Source organism: Mizuhopecten yessoensis, unplaced genomic scaffold, assembly GCF_002113885.1.
Source record: "Mizuhopecten yessoensis strain PY_sf001 unplaced genomic scaffold, ASM211388v2 scaffold5157, whole genome shotgun sequence".
NCBI lineage: Eukaryota > Metazoa > Mollusca > Bivalvia > Pectinida > Pectinidae > Mizuhopecten > Mizuhopecten yessoensis.
This window is the reverse complement of record NW_018405908.1, coordinates 67,591-80,707: the sequence shown is the minus strand read 5'-3', so window position 1 is coordinate 80,707 and position 13,117 is coordinate 67,591. Positions and strand designations below refer to the sequence as shown.

Genomic DNA, 13,117 nt, shown 5'->3' with positions numbered 1-13,117 from the left:
ATCTGGCCAGTGATACTAAAAAGTTTACAAGTTGATTGTGTACGGAGTGTTTATAATTTACAAAATAAGTGTGTACATGTAAGACCATAACTCTATGTCTACTTTCAGGTATAAACGTCTGAGTAACAATAATAATTTAACATGGGAGTAACTTCACTAGTATTAAAATCAGAATGAAATATTGCCTTATGGATTTCAAAAGGATTACGTTCATATCATATGTCATCAAAAAAATAAATCATATTTCAACAAACTGGATGGTTTGTTTTGGTTTGATGTTATTCAACCTCCTGAAAAACTAAGGTCATTTAAGGACACGCCTCCATGTGTATTATGTATGCGTGCATGTATTTTTGTGTTCTGGAGATAGGGTATGTTTGTGTTATTGTCTCCTTGTGATACGGACTTTATAGTAATGTCTCACTAAAATACCATGTCGAATGCACCCGTCACAGCATTCCGCCCGGTCACATTATACTGACAACGATTGGACCAGTTGTTGTCATTTCCCTAAATGCTGCACGTTAAGCAAGGAATAACAAAGACCATTTTTAAGGACTTTGGTTGCCTGGGGACAGAACCCATTGCTTTCCTCACCTTGGCAAACGTTCATCATTAGGCAACAATTGAGGTGTTTCAAAGCAAAGCGCTATGAAATAAAAGATCGTTAGACGTAGAAACAAATACAAAGATTTAAAATACTGCGATTGGTGGAGCAGATTCATTTTGTGTCCACAAGTGGAGGACACAAAAGCAAATCCCCAAATATGCAGGGGTTCACACAGTAATCGCCTCTTACGATACATGCAGTGAGTAACAGCTGGTGTATTCTTTTCTCGATCCCCGACCTGCAAGGTTAAACAGGAAGGTGTGTTTGCGTTGGCGGCTTAGGGTTTCGGTTAACTAATAATTTATAAATAAGACGTGATGTATTGTTATGTTTAAGTGTTATTTAATAGGATAATAATTAATTAATAAAATATATTTGAACATGTAACACTTGGTATTTAAAAAAACGACAAACACATAAACATTTTTAATTATATATATATATATATGTGTTTTATATGCAAAAATGAATGACACTTTCGTCAATGGGTCCAACAATACATAATCAAAATACAAATAGATGTTTTAAACCAATAGACAGGTATCTTAAAAACATTAATGTAATTCTTGGATATAAAACATGACGACATATTATGGTTATCTATTAGTGGCTTATATATTTTATCAGGACTCTTATCAAAATCGTACTATTTATTTTCTTTTGTGTATATATATGTTTATATTCATTTCTTCGTGAGTTCTTTAACATATGTAAATTGCCACTTACTCAATGGTTCCCCGTTTCATTTTCATCGGGGGTTCATGAGCATTCATGTATCGAATAGATCGAAATTCATTTTTCACTAACAAAATCAAAAATAAACATAGTATATTTTATAATAACTTAATTCCTTTGACTGTATGGATACACACAATTAACATTAAGTTTGCATTTTTTATTCAAACTTCATGATATTTTGTCAAACACTTTTTATTCGTCTGTATGTGTGTCATCATGTATGCCTCTCTCAGTGAACTTTTATATTATAGATATTGCTAATAAAAACTTCCATTTAATCATAACCTCCAAACAAACCAAAACTTAAGTTTTTATATTTTCTAGGAAAACGCAAACAAAGACGTTACTCTAATTCCGAATCTGAAACCGAAGAGAGCATTTCGAAAGGAAGGAAAGGTTAATATAATTTTTCCATGTATCGAATATTTAGTCATCAGTTTATCATCAACCAAATGCAACAGAATTCAGTTTCCAATAAATATAAATTGTAAGATTTTTTTTAATTCCACTGACTATTATTGAAACAAATAATTGACTTGCAGTTGCAAATTTAAGTTGTATTTTCATTTTGATATCTTTATGACGTTTGCAAACAACTTTTATTCGTTTACATGTCATCAACTTTGCGTCTCCGGATGCTTCGTTTAATTACATTTCATGCTTATGAAAGATTATTGTTATCATAATGTGCGAACGAAACTAACCTTATGTAAATATATTATTTAGGAAAGCGCAAACACAGCCTTGACTCTGATTCCGAAACTGAAGTCGAAGACCGCAAATCAAAACAAAGGAAAGGTGCGAATCAATTTGGTTCAATGTATCGAATATTTCGAGATTCGTCATTACTTTATCGTTAACGAAAGTCAATTTAGCTTTAATTTCTAAAAAGTATCAGTTGTTAGATATTCATTAAATTCCATTATTGGATAAAAAAATGATTTTGACATCTACTTTACAAACTTAATATTTGTATTATTATATCTGTCTGACGTTCGACAGACACCTTGTATTGGTTTACAGTCATCAGTAATTTATGCATATTTATTATTAGGAAAACGCAAAATAAGCCATGATTCTGATTCTGAAGCTGAAGATGAAAAAAGCAAACTGACACAAAGGAGAGGTTAGTATTTATCTATTTTAATGTATCGAATATGTCGTCATAATTCATTGAGAAAAAAGTCAGTGTTTTGATTTTGAAAAAATGCTTATTTTGTATTCAGTTATTAAATTCCACTGACTATAATTGAACCAAATTGACATCAAGTTAATTTATCTAATTGAATGTAATGCTACAACAACCTTTTATAACGATCATAATGGACAATCGAAAATAAAGCTTAGGTATATTTACTATTTAGGGTATCACAAACACAGTCGTGATTCTGATTCTGGAAGTGAAGACGACGGAAGCGAATCGAATCAAAGAAAAGGTGAGCACCGGTGTATGTTTAAGCATATAGAATATGTTTTGAATAATCTATAACAAATTAAATCCCGTAATTTTATTAGTATTGGCCATTGTTGTTTTCTTAATGTGTCTGAAACACTCGAACAATATAGCAATTACCTTCGAATGAAATAACTTATGTGCATCCTGCTCGATTTTTGTTAAATACAGGAGTGGAAATACTCAAATTGTGATACAGCCCTAGATAGTTAAATATGCTATTGTATCATGTACATGTGTAAATTATGTCAAGCTGCAATCATGATTTATACTTACAGAAAATGCGGGGAATTTAAGAAAAGAACACGATGACACGCACGATGCACAAATAGTTTATACCTGGCAAACAGCGATGAATGCTGTCGGATTTATCCAGGGCCCAGTCGCTCGTGGCACAGGGTTTAGAGTGGGAAAGGACAAGATAATGACAGCCTACCATGTGGTAGAGGACATAACAAGTAATTATGTTATTGTTGATGAAACAATATTTTAGACATTATTTATCACAATTTACAAATGCTTATTTTTTTAAGTATTTAACCATCATGTGTTTGAAATAATAAGATTGTATTTCTTGTTGCGAAATCATTCCTGTGAGCATGTCCATGTTAGCATGAAACAAGGTACGGAAGAAATATCTGACGATATTTGCTGATAGTTTTTTTCCACATGTTTTCGAAATATAAATGCACTTTATAATTCGTAAAAAAACCCACACACAACATTTACACTGTACAAATTAGTGATCTCATAATATTTGTACTTAATAATTTGTACACAATACCAATATAAGTAGACTTTAAAATCTTTATCAAATAGCAGCGGTTATAGTTTTATTTCGCTTCAAAAGCTTAAATGGTGATTTGCACGTGACGTTTATATTTATAATTGTTTATACAATTAAAAAATATCGTTTTACTTAAAAAAGTTGTAGTTGCTAGGTTTATATTTATTGTATTTTTTAATATATTTACTTATTTATTTATTTTAACGTATATAAACAAGCTATAACAGTTAACATACTGATGATAATACATATACTTCTTAAGATGCTCTATTGTACATAGCATTGCATGTATCTACAACATATCAGAAACAACGCCTTCCGTCCCGACCCATTCACGGTATATAATACGTTTTCCTATTCCAGACAATAGAACATACACAAGTGTCATCTTGTACTTCTCGTTAGGGTGGTCGGTTGGCGCAGTAGATAGTGCACTTGCCTTTCACAAAGACGGCTGGGGTTCGGTTCCCCGATCAGACATGAAAGGTACGGCGTCACTTGCCCGACCACGTGGGTTTTTCCAATGTAATCACAGTCCGGGCCGCCTGGATTATTTGATATAAGTTGGTATAACTTGTTGTATCATTGTAAAAAAAACACCCAGCTATTTCGTTTTAATATTTGTTTCTTTTTTTCTCATTTTAGAGACTCACAAAGGCGCCAAACCAGACCTGTCGAACCTTGAAAAAGACAACGTATTCATCACGTTCAACTTTCTTGAGGCCAATAACTCAAAGAACACTCGAAAGTTTTATTTCAAAGAAAGTTTTGTCCATGACAAAAAAATGGATTTCGCCATTTTACAGTTACGAAATAAGGATAAAACCGAAGAATCTAGCTATCCAGAAGCCATAACGCATTTCAAGCCCGTATACCCTGAGCACACATTCGCTCTACTCGGTCACCCCGATGGGAAGCCTATGCAGCTAGATCCTAAGGTTCACATCTTTGATCCCGATAGTGATCAAGGGAAAAGACGGCTAAAAGAGATGAAACAATGGGGACGCAAACAAGGTAAAAAGTCTGCGTATGACAATATCCTGGACAAAAACAAAGTTTTATTTGACTGCTGGGTTCAGCATGGGGCTTCTGGATCACCGGGGATTGAAATGGGTTCCGATGGGGAGCCCGTCTGTAGCCTCATGCTTATACACGGATATCCGAATTTTGTCTTTGATGATAAACATAAAAGAAAGGAAGAAGACCATCCGTTCATGATTGAGCAAGGCGTTACAATGCAGGCGATTGCAGCAACATTGAACTTAATGGGTTCAGATGCGAAGGCAACAAAGCGGGAAATATTTGCTGACAATTTTTTCGAATGTTAAGAATTAGACAGATATATCTGTGTGCCCCCATCACAACATTTTTATGTTACACCAAAACACCATATTATATCAAAGATTATTTTGTTTTGACTGCAAACAGGAATTGGAATCTTATATCGGGATATTTTGAAAATGTCTGATTTCTTTGTCAATCAAATAGTGTAAATGACTGTTGAGTCGACTCAAAACCGCTGAAAACAATTCACTAGGCCCGGTGTGCTAACAAAAGTAGTTATCTGTTACGAATAATAGAGAAATTTCGGACAATTGCACTCTTATACTGCAGGCATTCAAGAGGACGAGTAACATATTTACCTATTCCTCCCTTAAGTGAATGAAGCTGCAAAGGTCATAAGAGATATGTTAAATATGTTAAAAAAAAACATCCAATTATACTGACACATTTGAATCCAATCTTAAATGTTTGGCTTACGCATTATATAATGATTTTGGTTTGTTGGTGTTTTACGTCCTATTAACTGCAATGGCCATTTAAGGAGGTACGAAGTTTTGGTGGTGGAGGAAAGCTGGTGTTCTCGTAGAAAATCAACCGAGTATCGGCCAGTACCTGGCGACTGCATAACATAGGCCTCGAACCCGCGACCCAATGGTGGAGGGCCACTTGTAGCAGAATGTTGAACGCCTTAACCACTTGCCTACCGTAGCCCCCGCGAAATATAATATAATATAATGACATTTTCCTGAAAATGAATGAAGTTTTGTCGGTATCATCATTATATCAAAAATTGAATGTGGAAATATGCACTTGCTGATGTGATACCAGCATCTTCAGTTAATGATTGTAATACATGTTTCAATATCCAGCATTTTCATTCTGAATAATTATACTACATCTGCATAGGTAATGAAGTAGCGTGTTCACCTATGGTCGAATGGACAATAGGTGGGGACAGTTTTGTGACATTCTCCTGGTAAATCATACACAAGTGTCGAGTTGACGACCCAATTTGGCACAGTAGCAGGTAGGGTTATCCCATTTGGACGCTTCAACTCGCACATATTCCAACTGGATGCCATTGTATTGTACATACGTTTCGCAAAATAATAGTCACACTATTAGTGGTTGTGTCGCAACAGAGAGACATCCAGAGGATCATCACACTGATAACCTCAAAAAAAAAAGAAAAGCTGCCATAAATGAAACTGAAAATTTTAACACAAACAATACTATTAGACAGAGTACAGTAAGCGTGTCATACACTGGGACACTTGCATAACACTAACGCACAGAACATATTTGACAGTTCTGTTCTTTTTATCAATTTGTATTACTGATCAGTTGATAACTTTCTTTCTGTATTTATATTTCATTTCCAAGACTGTTTTTATAATTGTGTACATACTATGTAAAAAACTATTTTTTGTTTTAATGGTTTTCTCAGTTTATGCAACTTATTGTAATGAGCTCAATTTCGTAATTTTTCTATTTTTGTATTGACGTTAATAAAGTTTGCAAAAACGTAATCCACTTCACAAATGTCTTGATTTGTTTCTTGTTTTGTTTTTTAATTAGACGTTCATAACATGGTTGCCAACTTTTACTTTAATTTTTTTTTAAACCACACGCTCTCCGCACTCTTTGAAGAAATGTACGAGCCCTTTAGCGTTCTTTCGATGTTTCAACGGTATAGTAAATTGCATAAAGGCCAAAACGTCATGTTTGTGTCCCTTTCAAATATTTGTGTCGGGGGTTAGTCTACATTCATCTGGGAGCTGGTGTGTTGTTGGCGACAAATCAGACTCTGGTACAATGTCTTGTGAATACGAAGTGTTGCACCGTCTTTTTTTCTTTAGGTTAAATAACACGGGTTTGACAAGCCGGTGTACGATGCTATGGTGCTTAAGTAAACTATCGCTTATGCGCTTTCCTTCCACAGTATGAAGGGTCAGAGAGCGAAAGAAGTCTTTGTAAGAATGCGGTTTCTTTAAGTATTGTTCGTTGAAGATAAATTGTTCTCTGTATTCATTCATGAATACGCTATACAACCTTACCAACTGCTCGTTGTTAATGGTTGATCTACCATAAATATAGAAACAATGCAAGCGTCCCCACCAATTTATCTATCTTGTATGACACGAGGACCTTTACACTTTGTTTGGTTTAGTATTCTTTAACGTCCTATCAACAGCTACGGGCATTTAAGGACGGCCTCCCATCTGTGCAAGATGCATGCGTGTAGTGTATGCGTGTGTGTTTTGGGAGGCTGCGATATGTTCGTGTTTGTCTCCTTGTAATAGCGCGGAACTGATGCCGACTTTATAGTGCTACGTCACTGAAACATAATGCAGGAGACACCCAGCAGGACACGCCACCCGGTCACATTATACTGACAACGGGCGAACCTGTCGTCCCACTGCTAAATTGCTGAGCGTAAAACAGGAGAAGAAACTGCTATTTTAACAGACTCTGGTAGGTCTCGGCCAGGGGAAAGCCTGTCACTTGTGCAGTTTTGGTACTTTAACGACATCTAGCGGCAGGGAGACATATCGCGCAAGTATTATAAGGTCCACTCATCCCCTTTTAAAAAGTGTCCATGAAAAACGTCGTTTTTCGAGGGGATACTTAATGTCTTCGAAACATTAGAAACTGTCTAGAAACACCCGATGCTCCAAAATAAACTGCATATGGACCTTTCAATGAAATAGCTCTGGCAAATTCTCCGGACATGTATAGGTTCTGAGTGATAAATATAAATATATAAATATCACACAGCTGGTCTACATAACATACCCAAGTATCATGACTATAGTCCAAATGGTTCTTAGGATATTGTTGTTTGAAGTTTTTAACATAATTGACACCAGTGACCTTGGAAGTAGGTCAAGGTAATTTTAATGAGGAAAATATACAACACTTCATCCGAGGTACATACTGGCCAAATATCATGACCCTGAGCCTTATGGATATTGAAAAGAAGATTGTTAAAGCCTTTGAATCATGTTGACCTTTGACCCCAACTTGCACTTAAAGTTGACATTTGACCTCATTACTGTAATAAAGAAAACAATTCGCACTGCTGGTCTACATAACAGACCCAAGTATCATGACTCCAGTTCAAATGGTTCTTGGGATATTGTTGTTTGACGTTTTTAACATATTTAACCGCTGTGACCTTGAAAGTAGGTCAAGGTCATTTTAAAACTTTATAGCACTCCATCCCAGGTACCTACTGGCCAAAAAGCATGACCCTAGGTCATACAGTTCTTCAGAAGAAGTCGTTCAAAAGAAAAAGTTGACGGATGGACGACGGACTACGGACGCCGGACGACGGACGCCGCAATACGGCATAAGCTCACATGGCCCTGCAGCCATGAGATCGTTCGGATAATTGTTGTTTCAAAGATTTTACCATGGCAAAGGTTGCTCCATCTTTTCTAACGGAGATTGGTATTTGTCAGAAGTTATACCCGTTTTTTCTCGGGAGAAGTTCTAAATAAACACATAGCGTGAGTTGACATTTCTAAAGTGAGTGTAAATTTTCCGGACACGGTCGCTCTGGATATCAAAAATCGTTGTCAGGGAATTAAAAAGCGAAAGCGAGTCGGAAGTGTTAATCTACAATCCAATGTTTCGGTAGAAATGTTTACCAGGTAAAACCAATCAGAGACATGTAATGTTTAGTTTTATCTTTCGTCACAGATGAGTAACCCTCTTACTTATAATTTAGAGCAGAAAACGGGAGACTTGTGTGTTCGATAAACGATCCCTAACAAAACAAATGGTTTTAACTGCCATTATTGTAGGGCTGCGGGTAGAAGTCACAGGTGAGTTGTAGCGACATGTAGTTAGGGTAGACGATCATGTGCTCAATAAGTGTGTGTATACACAGAACGATCTACACACAGGAATGTTGACAATCGAGGACATTCAATCCAAAACTTCCGGGGTAGTGCATACAAGTACGCTGTATGATTTTAAAGAGTGATGTTTGAAATGTTGTCACCGGATAAAAAAAGGTGTTAAGGGAAATGTTGACAGTCCCTTAACAGCCGAATCCGTTTAGTCGTCCTGGAAAACTCTATCAATTGTTAAAAAAGGAAGGGTTATACGAAAGAGGGTTGAATATGATTGATCACATTTTGAGTGACAAAATCACACATGGATTAAACGAGAGAGTGGACAGAAAGTTCAAGCGCTACCGACCTTTTTGCTTACATGGATGGTCGGTATGAGGGAGACAGACCTTTGAAATACAACTCGATTTCTATTAGTTCTGCAGGACGCGTGTTTTTGGCGGTATCTCTTCACAGCCCCTCGTATGCATAGGACGGTATCGTCAGTTATTGAGGCTTCAAAAGTACGTTTTCCTTGGGGTTGAGGTCATCAGAATAGAAATCAAGATTAAGCTAAATACATGACATCCTTTCACGTGAGGTGTCGGATTCGTCTGATACCTAATTCTTCGGAACTGAAATATATTTTTCCTAACGTAAAATAGCCACTTACACAAATTACACATAATATTAGCCAACAGTCTATCCTAGTTACTTTAAAGGACAAATTGCACACGACGTTTGTCAACAGACAGTCGTATGCGCACGTCAGCGAATATAAACAAAACCCCATCACTGACAGTATCAACAACACGCCTTCAAGGTGTTTGGGAGGTATGGTCCCTGTGTAGAAAAGACATTTGCACGGCCACGACATATACATCAGGTAATCAATAGTATCTTTAGTAACTACACAGTGTCGTCTTAATGGCAGCTGTTGATTCAGTTTGATGTGCTTCCTGCAATATTTTCTGAGGACAAATTTCCTGTAATTACCATAGAGGTGTGAATTATAGAATGGCCAAAGACCCAGTGACTACATTTAACTACATGGACGTAGTTAGTTGATATCTTATGTTGTTTTATATATAATGTGTTAACAGTTAAAAAAATAGTCAGACTAAGATTAGAATATACTGTAAATTTGGAAATTACTGCGGAAATAGCGCAGAGCAAATACACAGATATCATTTCGTTTGATGATACTTTCAATCCAATTAATGAGAGTGAGAAAATGAAGTACATTGTTTTGAAAACAAGCCGATAATATTTTATAAAAAAAACCCACCAAAGAATGTAACGTCTGCTAGGTACTATTTGATAGGAATACCAAACATGTTGTAACTATTGTCAAACAAGTCTTTAACCAAGTTGTGGTATATTCTGTTTTATACAGATTGTCATTTACTCTTTAATATGTGAATAAGAACTCAACAAATTATTTGCTAAAATGTAATAAATATACAGCACTTAGACAGCTTCATATTCTGAGTTTGCCCTATCAACTATCAACTAATCTTTTAATCTTTGGTGATGACTCTCTAACCCATCAAGATAACACTACGATTTTTCTAGCCGTCCAAAATTATATACTCAAAACTAACATATTTCAAATAAACGAATAGTCCTTAACAATTTCATTTTGACATATATATATATATGTATGTTGTGTTGCATTTGTTTTACTACTGTGTTTTAAAATGTATTTGGACTTATATGCTTATTCAGTGATTTTGCCATTGCATTTCTTTATACCATATTATGTCACTAACTCGCCATGATTATGATTGTTTGATAAAAGTGATGTGTTACCTTGAAAGAGCAGGACGTACCAGGAGGGAAGAGGCGAGAAAGTGTTTTATGGACTTATATTTGATAAGTGTGATGGCTAGTATGTGAACTGCAACGTTTTTAATAATCATGGCGGTGCTTTGTGACATACTAATTTTGTCAATAGTTGATTTAGTGGTGATTTATTCTATGTAACTTGTATAAACATTTTAACCTTTTTCGAGTGTCCACTTACAGGACTACTGACATTTTCATCTACTATTCCATTGTTATATTTTACAGAATCGTGTTCCACATACTCATCGCAATAGAGCAATATGATATTACCATCTGATGATCATGTGTATATTGATATGTTATTCATTCCTGGTTTCCACTGCATACCAATCCATTACCCCCTCCCCTATTCCCGTAATTATTCTATTGTACATATTACTTCATTCATGTAGCTAGTGTTGAAAAGCTGATTACTAAGCAGGTAACAAATTTACATAAGTGTCACGACACTTGTTTTTGTTTCCTTTTCTGTTTTATAAAACATGTATTTCGATGTATTGTCAAACAAAATTTGAATAAAACAAAGTTTAAACCAATATGTGAATAGTTTGGAGAATGTGATATCGCACAAACCGGTTATGAATTTAAACTGTGCATGACTGTCCTTGCGTTCCATTAACGGTTTTCTACTTGTACCGATTCGATGCGTTAAATGTGTTGTTTTGTCTGCACTGCTATTGTTTGTGACGTCACTATGAATGTTTATTATTGATGTCACTATAACTGTTTATTTACGATGTCACTATGACTGTCTATATATGACGTCACTATGGTTGTTTACTGCATTGATTACGCCATGTACATATCATGTATGATAAACATGAGTCCACCCGATGGAGCCTGAAGGAGGCAGAAAGGCCTAGCAGAGAATTTCGCTGAAGATTGTGGAGATATCACCAATTCCAGCAGAAAATATTAATACATACAGTGCTATCACATAATCATTGAAGTTGGATATCTCTAATGGCTTTCAATTAATTGAAATGTGAAACGGATCACCCATACGCTGCGATATTGTTTTGTTGTTAGTGTTTATTCCTTTTAAAATCTGGTATAACTGTTTCATTTCTATATCTGGTCATGCAAACATATTTTGCCTGTGTCGTTAGCACAAGAAATGTTGTTTTGTTTTGCAAATTATAAGGTGACACATTTCCATTCTGGTTATTTGTTTTGATGTCAACCAAATCCATTCAAGTAAATCAAAAAGTATTTGATAAACGTCAGCGAATAAAACAAAACAAATCATCGACAGTATTAACAAAACATCTTCGAGGTCTTTGAGAGGTATGGTGCCTTCGGAACAGTCATTAAGCTAGGATTTCGATGAAGATTATGAAGACATCACTAATTTGGAAAGAAAACAAGAACAGATACAGTGCTTAATCATTAACGTTATATAACTTGAATGGCATTCAATGGATTGAAATGTGAAACGGCTCACCCGTACGCTACGATATTGTTTTGTTTTTTACTGTTAATTTCTTTTAAAGTCTGGTATAACTCTTTAATTTCAATATGTGGTCATTAAAACGTATTTTGCTTGTGTCGTTAGCACAAGCTTTTGTTTCGTTTTTTGCACATTTTAAGGTGACACACTCCTTCTGGTAGTTGTTTTTTAATGTTAACTAAATATATTCTAGTAAATCTAAAAAAAATGATAAAAAATGACAGATGTTCTAGGGAGGAGTCTTAACATCCACATCGTTGTTGGGGAATTAGATGTCGATTGAGAACTTTTAATCCACATATCTATGATTTCAGTAGACATGTTTACCCTACGTACGGGTCAGCGAATAGCAACCATCGACGTGAACGTTTATTTTTTCAGATCTGCTATCTGTGTAGAGCGACACAGAGGAGGAACCCACTTATCTATATTTTAGAGCAGACGACAGGAAACGAGTGTGTATGATAAATTATCCACAATAGATAACGGGGTTTAACTGTCATTATTGTAGAGCTACGGGTAGAGGGTCAGATGTGCTTTGTAACAGCAATTAGGTAGGGTAGACGACAGTGTGCTCAGTAGGTGTGTATACACAGGACAATCTACACATGTGCATGTTTACAATCGATGGCACTCAAGCTGTAGTGCATAGAAATGCGCTGTATTATAACACTTGGGTGAATCGTGGGACGGAGAAAAACTAGCGTAACACAACGAAATAACTCGTGTTATATTAGTTCTGCAGGACGTTCGCTGCATCGTCCGTAATCAAGGCTCTAAAAAGACGCCTTCTTTAAAGTGCATGCAATTAGAACCGATTGGAGGAGTGAACAATAAACACATTGCATCCTTCATTTTAAGCATTAGATTCGTCTAATTCATAATTCTTCAAAACTGAAAGATATTTTTTACGAGCGTACATAGCCACTTACATAAATGACACATAATATTAGTCAATAGTCTAACATAGCCACTTTAAAAGACAAATAGCACATGCAGTTTGCCAACAGTTAGTCATATGCGAACGTCAGCTAATAAAACAAAACAAATCATCGACAGTATTAACAACATCTTCGAGGTATTTGGGAGGTATGGTGCCTTCGGAACA

General features: G+C 35.6%; 1 protein-coding gene across 1 annotated transcript; it reads left to right on the top strand.

The window, feature by feature from the left end:
• The first annotated feature begins 1,643 nt into the window (after positions 1 to 1,643).
• LOC110450318 lies at positions 1,644 to 6,414 on the top strand. Its single transcript, XM_021497785.1, has 4 exons — positions 1,644 to 1,744; positions 2,075 to 2,146; positions 2,403 to 2,474; positions 4,234 to 6,414. The coding sequence occupies exon 4, from the start codon at positions 4,374 to 4,376 to the stop codon at positions 4,914 to 4,916; it is 543 nt and encodes a 180-aa protein (XP_021353460.1). The 5' UTR covers positions 1,644 to 1,744; positions 2,075 to 2,146; positions 2,403 to 2,474; positions 4,234 to 4,373; the 3' UTR covers positions 4,917 to 6,414.
• The last annotated feature ends 6,703 nt before the right edge of the window (positions 6,415 to 13,117 follow it).